The 9338-nt window shown below is 36.2% G+C and overlaps 2 protein-coding genes and 1 pseudogene across 4 annotated transcripts in view; 2 read left to right on the top strand and 1 right to left on the bottom strand.

Moving 5' to 3' along the window:
* Nucleotides 1-383, top strand: part of LOC104746555 (dof zinc finger protein DOF3.1-like) — a 2249-nt gene extending 1866 nt beyond the window's left edge. Inside the window, exon 2 of one of the 2 annotated variants that reach the window (XM_019236859.1) lies at nucleotides 15-383. In XM_019236859.1, the coding sequence (XP_019092404.1) occupies nucleotides 15-44 (30 nt within the window). In that variant the 3' untranslated portion in view covers nucleotides 45-383. The other variant, XM_019236860.1, reaches the window with a different exon arrangement.
* LOC104748390 lies at nucleotides 2725-5965 on the bottom strand (annotated as a pseudogene).
* Nucleotides 6718-9338, top strand: part of LOC104746556 (dentin sialophosphoprotein-like) — a 15019-nt gene continuing 12398 nt past the window's right edge. The window contains exons 1-5 of one of the 2 annotated variants that reach the window (XM_019237328.1): nucleotides 6718-7269; nucleotides 7918-8144; nucleotides 8634-8692; nucleotides 9005-9079; nucleotides 9212-9336. In XM_019237328.1, coding sequence (XP_019092873.1) covers nucleotides 6901-7269; nucleotides 7918-8144; nucleotides 8634-8692; nucleotides 9005-9079; nucleotides 9212-9336 — 855 coding nt within the window. In that variant the 5' untranslated portion in view covers nucleotides 6718-6900. The remainder of the gene's footprint in view (nucleotides 7270-7917; nucleotides 8145-8633; nucleotides 8693-9004; nucleotides 9080-9211; nucleotides 9337-9338) is intronic. The other variant, XM_019237327.1, reaches the window with a different exon arrangement.

Raw genomic sequence — 9338 nt, forward strand, 5'->3', positions numbered from 1 at the left:
ACCCATGGACCGATCTTGCTATGAACAGAGTGGAGAAAAACTGAACGGAACAAAACAAGAGCGAGAGAGGTGTTTTGGTAAATTACATGATTTTAGATGACTCAGTCAGAGAAGAGTCATCACGTAGACAGTGAACAGTTCCATGTTTATGTCATTTTGGTAACATTATTATTCCTCCTTACCACTCTCTTACTATTTATCTATAAATCGGTTCTGTTTAATCTTGTGTAATAGAATGAGAAAACTCTGATTTGATGAAAATTCTCTGTTTTTTTCTTTTTTCCTTTTAAAACGTATTTTATAGAATGTTAGTAGAATACTAGAAAAAGACTTGTAAAGTATTTTATTAGACTGCTAGTAGTATTATACTACTTATTTCCTCATCCACAAAATTCATGACGTGACAAAAATGAAAGTTTTGTCTATATCATTATTTTAGGTTGAATCGTGAGGTATCTCGCCGACGAACTTTTTTTATTTGATTACGTACCATATCTCTTATTTCATTACTTTATTAGATAGGAACTAGTAAGTAGTAAGTTTGAAAACAAAACTAGGTTCGTGTAATCGTATAGATTAGGATATAATTAATTATGCATGAACCGACATAGATCAGCAAAAAGACATTCATTCACATTCTTAAGGCATGTGACAGATTTTAATTATCCAATTACTTTTTTTGTATATACCCGCTTACGTCTCAGAACCATGATATTGACTACCTACTAGTTAGTAGTCGTCGTTTTTTGTTTCTTGGGTTTAAATGTTAGATGGCGTTATGTCATAATTTGCATATAATAGTGATGAAAAGGTTTTAATTGTGTCAATTATTTTAGAAAGAGAAGACAAAAGTATAAGTCGTTAAGAAAAAAACAAAGTTATATTACATGTACATATATTATAAAAGTAGTTTTACCAATGATATTTTATATTTTGCCTTGGGACCATTTTTAGATTTATGCATGCGCAATGGCAATGCAATACTAATTTTTTTTCTTTTTTTTTCTCGTTCTAATTTAATTATCAGATGTATATGATTCTTAAATATATATTACTAATTAGTCTTTTAGAGTTTGGAGAACCGTGGAATTAATGGCATTCACAAGACGAGTGGGCTATATGTTTGGTTTTTGTGGAGAATATCGTAGTGGTGTCTATGGTTCTCTCACGGTAAGTAGATACTCGACATCATCAGGTTTTAGGTCGTTTTCGCTCTAATTAAGTGTTGTGGCGGAAGTTTGTTGTGATCACAAAATGTTTGATCGACGTGAACTGAAGAAAATTTGGGTTAGTTTTGAGATGGTTAATATACAATACTCATACATGCAAATGATTGAATTAGTATTTATAGAACACTTTAGATTAATTGAATCACTAAGTTGTTGTTATTAACAAGCTAATAGCTATTACTTTAAGTTGTACGCACGATTGTTCTACATCGGAGAACAATATCACACAAACATTCTACATCGATTATGTACTAGTTAATTATTCTCAAATCGGCTGATTAAAAATAAGTGACATCTTGTTTGCTAATATGTTTAATGTTTATATGCATTATCTTATTTATTCATATAAAATAAGATCGTTTACTACCTCAACATATATATCAGAAAGCTTTTGGCTTTTGGGTTGTAGTGGTTCGATAAAACTGTTTTGGAAATGAAAAGATAGATAGAGGTACACGAGAGATCCAATGTGGTAACAAAATTTAGCTCTTCCAAATTGAGATACTTGTATTACACCGGGGAGACAAAGAACAACAAGTTGCATTCCTTTTTTTGTGTAATTTTATTCTCATTTTTATTTTGTTGTGATAAGTTTGGAGGTTCACAATTTTTGTTTTTCTTAAATTGTGAGTGGAATGCACCAAAGGCGTGATTTGCATGCAATGTCCAATCAAAACTCTTAAGATGAAATGCACCAAGGCATGTTTTGCGGACCATGTCCAATCAAAACTCTCAAGAATTTTTAGGCGCTGATTAATCAAAGTATTTGTATTTTATATACTTAATATATATGGATACAAAAGATCAAATCTTAGTGTAGTGCATATGTAATAATGGATGTAGATGGCTCACACAACCCATACTATGAAAATCAAGTTTTGAATAGAGATAATTTTTAATGTAAGCAAATCTATATAATAAAAAAAATGTCAAAATGAAAAGTGGCTGGCAAATTAAATGGTGGTCCATGTGGGGAGGCTATAGTGATACTAGATAGCGCTAAGATACCGAATTTTCAATAATGGTCCACTTCTTAGAGACTAATTAAGGGAAACGAATTGAGATGAAGAATCAATATTGGTTTAAAGTTGAATTGACAGTGTTTAACTATATGTGTTAAAGCTATCATCTCTGAAAATTCCTCTTATGATAGGCTCACTGTTTCATAAACTTTGATAGACTGTTTTGGGTAATGGTCCACTCCTTATTACTTATTACATGTAACCAATTCCACATGTCTTGTAAGGGCTGTGTTCTGCTCAATTCATGTTTTGCCTTTTCTCCAATTTTTATTTCTTTACTGTTATCAGAATCCATTGAAGCATTGACAAGTAAAAACTATTTTTTTGTTGTTCTTGTTGTCAAACAAATTGATTTTGAATTGTTCTTTGTTGACCTTGATCCGTGATTGATAAATTACGACAAACTGAAACTGGTCCTATTCACCTCAACTGTTCTACATGTGACATCTCAATCAAATCCAACTTTCCTTCTCATTATTATTATCTCTTTGATATTATTAACTTATAACATATCTATTGGTGGATTCGCTATATCCATATTGGGACCTCTATAAAAAAAAAACTTGGAAAACACATACATGTTCTTTTAGTTCTTTAAAGCTTAAAACGATCTAAATGTTTCAAGAACTGAGATAAAAGAGAAGAGAAGAGAATTACATATGGAGATGAGACGGGCTTTGTACATTACGATGTATGCCATATGCAAATCACCTTCTCCAGAGAGTTTAGTGATATATCCTCTTCGCGTTGAAGGCTCGTGTTAGCATCGTCGTATTGAACCCACTTACCTGTAAAAACATGTGTAAAGGTGTTCACCAAGTTTTAAATGACACAAACGTGTGTGGGGTTTAGAGTAACAATAAAGTCATTTTGGTTGTTTTTTTCAATGGAACTAACCACTCTCTTGCTTGACCCATGCCCCAGAGCCTGCGCTTCTTCCTTTGTGGGTCAACAGTCAACACCGAGACCAGGTCATAAATTCCGGTCAAGTGAGACGGAGAACTTATCGAACCAAACATATAGACTATACAGCGCATTCCAAGCTAGACAAGGAAGATGTTGACAACCGGTTCTTAGAGAATATACCTCCCTGTTGGTCACTGGTTGATGATTCGCCACTTCAGTTTGATGATCCCTGGAGAGATATATAGAGCAAAGATCTTAGAAAATTGTATTGATGGCAGTGTTCATAAGCATATATATATATACATACATATTGTACCTCAGCATTAGTCATTTTCACATCATCACCCTTTGAGCTGCTCTTTGCAGTGGCTTGCAGACGAAGCTTTTGACCTTCAATATCTCTCAGTTTCTGAAAGAAACAGCTGTTAGTTGATTTGGTCAACCACCACAGATAATAAGACCATAATAAAAATGGCTTTGTATACCTGGCGAGGAGCTTCCAACTCCAAAGGTCTTATATATCCAACTCCAACGGATAATCCACTTTCTTCAAAGATCAATAACGTGGAGACTATCATAAAAAAACGTTGTGCAACCGAGTTCCCATTAAAATACAAAAGAGAAAGCTACCATACCCGGAGAATTTTTGCTTTCTGATTACTCTCCCGTTTCCAGAAGAATCTCACAAACTGAACAGTCAAGATACCTTCAAGATCAGTAATAAGAGTTAAAGAGCCTCCAAGCCAGAAGAAAAAGGATTGAAAACTATCATTAAGTTAGAAGCTAAAGTTTTTCCTCTGGAACATGTTGGTTATAAAGCCTGTCACAATAGGATTGCAGGGAACCAGTAAGAGCAAGTACAGGGCACAAATATTAATCAGAGACTAATTACCTTGGCAATGAACTTATAAGACACTCCTTTATGTAAACCGCTGTACGACCCAGAGCAGGAGATGTTTTTTCAAGTTCTCCTTTCAGTCCCTAAAGTTTCTACACATGGACTATTCTAAGAAAAAATATCAAACAATTAAAATATACAAGGTTGCACGATATAATAAATCAAGAATCTGAGTCCAAGACAATGCATCACAAGTTTGAGACTTCTTTTTCTCAAGGACAAAAGACATATGTCTGAGTAAGAACGTAGGAAGATCTTCCACATAACCATGATATATCTCTTTAAACCGAAACAAATATTTTCGATGGATTGATAAAAATTACTCACATGTTTTAGTCTTTCATGCAAGTGGTTCACCTCATGTGATATGTGACATTTCAGAGAATATAAAGATTCTGTCTCTGAGCTTTCTTCGCTACTTTCTTGGCAATGCAACCTACAGCAACAGAAATAGATGGTTTAAGAGACATAACATTCCTTCTACGCACGGAAAGAGAGAAAAAAACTTTTCAGGGATTTCACATTTCTAGGTTTCAAATGTACCTGTACAGCAGTAAAAATGTCATATATTGCCTTGTTGCGCGGGCCTTAAACAATATACATACATCCATGCATACATAATACGCACACACACACATACCGATCCACTTCAACAATTGCAACAAAAACTTTGTACAATTTCAAGCATCCCAACTATACACTCGAAAGGAATACATTAACTGAATGAAAAGCAGTAAGCAAAGGTATTCAAGCATTGCTCTCTGTTTATCGACATTGCAAGGTGGTTTACATATCTATGAGACGAAACTTAAAGAGGAAAGATCTAAAATATATTAGCATAGAAGAGAGCATATGTTTCAAATTTGTACTGTGACCTGCTCAAAAGGTTGAAACCAAAAAGACACTTCACAGCATCAGGATCTTCGCTAGGCGATGGTGGTTTTAGGGACTGGGAAAGAGTGTACNTGTGTCCAACATTCTTCAGCATCCTGCCACACGTTTACAAGGTTACTTGATTTTAAAAGTGGAAGGTTAAAACCATAATATGCAACCGAGTTTGAAAAAAGCAGCAAACTTGTTGCATGTGATTTCCATTATGCAACTGAGCAAAATGAGGATATTTTTCTGTAACACCAAAAGTTGGTATGAGGGAAAAATTCAAACTCTCAAATCTAATGATGAGAAATTTGGAAACAAACGATGAGAATTGAGATCTACCAAGAATAAGTAAAACAAGCACAAATATAATAAGCATACATGAACATAAACTAACCGTCCAGAACGGCATAGGTGCAACAGCCTTGACACTTTTATCAAGCTCACCAAATAACTCACGTGTTGCAACTGTGAGCATTTGAGAAGTTTGATCCAAATCCTTGGTTCGGGCAGATTGGTAACTGTGGGAAACGATCAAGAAACATATTTTAATTACACGAGATAGTGGCAATGCATAGCGCAAGTGAGATATATGAGTTTCTTTAGTTGAAACAGCAAGACTAAGATATAGACTCACTTTGATAATTCAGATTTCAACTCTGGGACAGATTTTAAACACAACATCGTTGAGTTCATGGAGCAGGTGTTTCCAAATTGACTACGCCAGCACTGTAACCCTGAAACCAATTTGTAATATTCGTCAGTCCATATGAAGCCAAAACTCCTAAAAGATTAGAAAAAGTCACCACCAGTTTTCACATTTTCAGAAAGAAAACTATGCCTTTTCTTTTCCCCATGAATTGTCATGAAGGTGCACTGATTAGGGTCCAAGCACCATACAGCTTATTACCAACTACCAAAACCATAGGAAACACACAAACGGTCCTAAACACACAAGCATCGTACAAACTTATCACCTGCTCTTCTTCAGGAAGATCCTCCATAAAAACAGGGCCTTTCTCTAGAGCCTTCATTTATTTCATCTGCAGTTCCCATCATCATCAATTTTTTTTTATCCTAAAGTGAAGAACTAGTGAAAATTTAGTATGTATGCACCTCAAAAAAGAGTATGAAATCATAATCAATTCAGGGAAACGTCACCAATCGAATTCAAGAAAAATTACATTTTTCAGTCCCAACGTGGACTAATCTGCATCATCCTGCAACAATTAAAAAGAACTCATCATCAACAAAACAAATTGAGGAACACATAACCAAAATTACAAAACACGCAGAAGGCCATTGAATCGAATTACCTTCCAAGAGTCCACCTTTGACCATGATCCAGAGGTACACCACTCAAATCATACAACTGAGCCGTTGAAAACATAAGGAGGCTGGCTGGCTAGTATCAATCTCAATACTCTCAAACACCTTCTTTTGCCACACTTCACACTGACTGTATATACAAAACTTCACAACAAAGTTACATTACCATTCATCACAAATCATATCAAAGAAGATACATTTTAGAATACAAGCCAACCTGTTAACATGGTTGATGGCGAAGTGAAGCGAATTTGATTTCTTTTCTTCTTCGTCTCTAAAATATCCGGACCCGAACCGGGTGGGTTAGACTGGATCAAGTCGGATCGGGTTTTATCACCTTCTTCGCTTCATAAACACATCAGACCTAAAGCCCAAAACGGCGGCGTTTATATTAACATAAAAAATAAATTAAAATTAAAAGAAAAAAAAAAGAAGAGGAAGAGAGGAAGAAGAAGAAGGAACAGAAGAAGCCTCTTGGGTCCCCTCTCTCTCTCTCAATTCTAATCATCGTCTCTCTTCTCTCTCTCTATTCTCTTGCTCGCGCGTCTCAATCAGTTCAATCTCTAACAATACACATATGCGCCAATACATGGTTGTAACGAAATTGCAGTGACGGCGTCGCAATTTTTTGACCGGGAAGATGCACGGAGGATCGTCGAAGCGTGGTGGTGGTCGAGGCGGTGGCGGGGGACCTTCTCGTAACCGTAATTCATTCCCTCCTCCTACTAACCGACATCCTTCTCCCGTCGGGAGGATGTCTTCTGTTGGTGTTGGTGGCTCCGCCGCTCCACGCCAGCGGAATAATCATACTACAACCGTCGTTAAGGCGGCTACGTCGGTTCCGGCGGTTGAGGAAACGTTTAGTATTGTTCATAAGGAGAGTCCTTCCGCTTTTGGGATGATTATACGGTTAACTCCTGATTTGGTGGAGGAGATCAAGCGTGTTGAGGCACAAGGTGGAGCTGCCAAGATCAAGTTCGATGCGTTTCCTAACAATAGCACTGGGAATGTGAGTTTCTTCTACTCAATTTTCAAATTTAGAGATTGGGGATATTTCTGTAGATTTGAGTTGAATTGCTTCAAGCTAGTTGCACTCTTTCATTGGGGTGAATCTTGAATTTGCTTTGATTTTGGTAGTTTTAACTTCGTTTTTGGTTTGTGCCATCGAACATATTGGCAATTCATTTCAGTAAAATTACCCTAGATTAAACTAGATGGTACTGTAGTATTGGACACGAAACCACTAAATTCTGGAGAAAAATTTCTGTTGCAGATATGTTTACAAAGATTCCATTGCTACTTAGTATCACATTAATTCCTTGGTCCATTTAGGTAGACATTGACTTGCTTATTGGTTGAGCATGTATTGTATGGTATGTTGGTTTACTAATTGAATTGCTGCTTCTATAGTCTCTTTATCCTACTGTCGATTTGCTTTCTTTGTATAGCTGTGGTTTAGGCAATAATACTGGTTGTCAACTGAATATATCAGCGTCCTTCTGCATACCTTTTTGTAATATATCTCCCCCCTGCATCTGTTTTTTTTTTCTTTTTTTCTTTTTGGTTACTATGTCTTTTCTTCTGGTGTCCTTATGGGTTTTTATTTAACCGTTTGAATTTGACACCGTCAAGTTGTTTTTGATCTTGATATAAACAGATTATTAATGTTGGTGGAAAGGAGTTCAAATTTACTTGGTCTGGGGAGCGTGGTGATTTATGTGATATATATGAAGAACATCAAAGTGATGAAGATGGAAATGGTTTGCTGATTGAGGCTGGATGTGCTTGGCGAAAATTGAACGTCCAGCGAACTCTAGATGAGTCAACCACAAGTCATATGAAGATGCGCTCAGTTGAAGCTGAACAGAGAGCCAAATCACGCAAGTACAAGTTCTAACCAGACATTTTGGTTGCATCTCAATATCTATGAGTTTTTAGCATAGTCTATCCTTTAGCTGCAAAAGTGTCTGCTCTCTTAGTTTTTTCTGGTTTTGCAGTCTTCAATGGGTAGGGTAGTCTTTTTATGAGTCTTGGCACGATAGCATAGAACCTTTGGTGGAGCTGTGAACAATGTATCGGTATACACATGGTTCATCTTAGTGTAGCTACAAAGTATCGGTATACACATGGTTCATCTTAGTGTAGCTACGCTGCTGTGGATGTCAGTCTCTACTTACATTCTGAGTTAGTTATGGCTTAAATGGGTTTTTCTTCTATCTTACTCGTACATTTTTTCATCTTGGGTATGTTGAGCTGTTTTGTAAAACTCAGACTCACAGAAATTTTTCAGTGTGTAATGCTTTTTGTGTCCATAACTTTATTCTCATCAAAGTGGTTGTGCCTTAAATACCCTTACATTTTTTCTTATGACAGGGCAATTGTTTTAGATCCTGGGAATCCATCATTAAAGAAGCAGTTGGCTCTTGCTGAAGGTAACTTTTTCATTCTATTATATGGTCTTCGTTTAAACAGCATCTATCTATCTTTGAATTTTGAGCTGCTAATATGTTATTGTTGTTAAACCTTGTTTGTACCTCCCACATTTTCCCTTTTCCTTTCATACTCGGTGGTTTAAGAACATGGGCGTAGATAGCCATTCTTGTTTGAAACTGAAATCCATGCTCTTAAGTTTTATTGCGTGTTCAGGTTCTCTTCTCTTTTGGGTTCAAAACCTTTGATTATCTAGCATGTGATAATGTTTGGGTATAACCAATAATATTGTAACATATTCCCTGTGCTTTCAGGAAGTCCATGGAGAATGTCAAATAAACAGAAGAAGGAACCTCCGCCTAAGAAGCGAAAAATTGATCCACCTCCAGGTATATAGAAAAAAATCTTTGCGACGAGCTTGTGGTAACACGTTAGGGTTTCAAATACTGTTGGGCTCTATTATATTTCCTTGCTGTTTTTTGATACCACAATTTTTTTTCACTTTTTGTACTATATGACAGTTCCTATCGGAGGTCCAAAGCCTTCTTTCAAACCAGGGGTTTCTACCCCTGCTGTGAAAAATAGGCTATCAGCTTCACCGGGACCGTCTCCTATTAATCAATACAATACCCCTCCTTCATATGAGAT

Source organism: Camelina sativa, chromosome 15, assembly GCF_000633955.1.
Source record: "Camelina sativa cultivar DH55 chromosome 15, Cs, whole genome shotgun sequence".
Taxonomy (NCBI): Eukaryota; Viridiplantae; Streptophyta; class Magnoliopsida; order Brassicales; family Brassicaceae; genus Camelina; species Camelina sativa.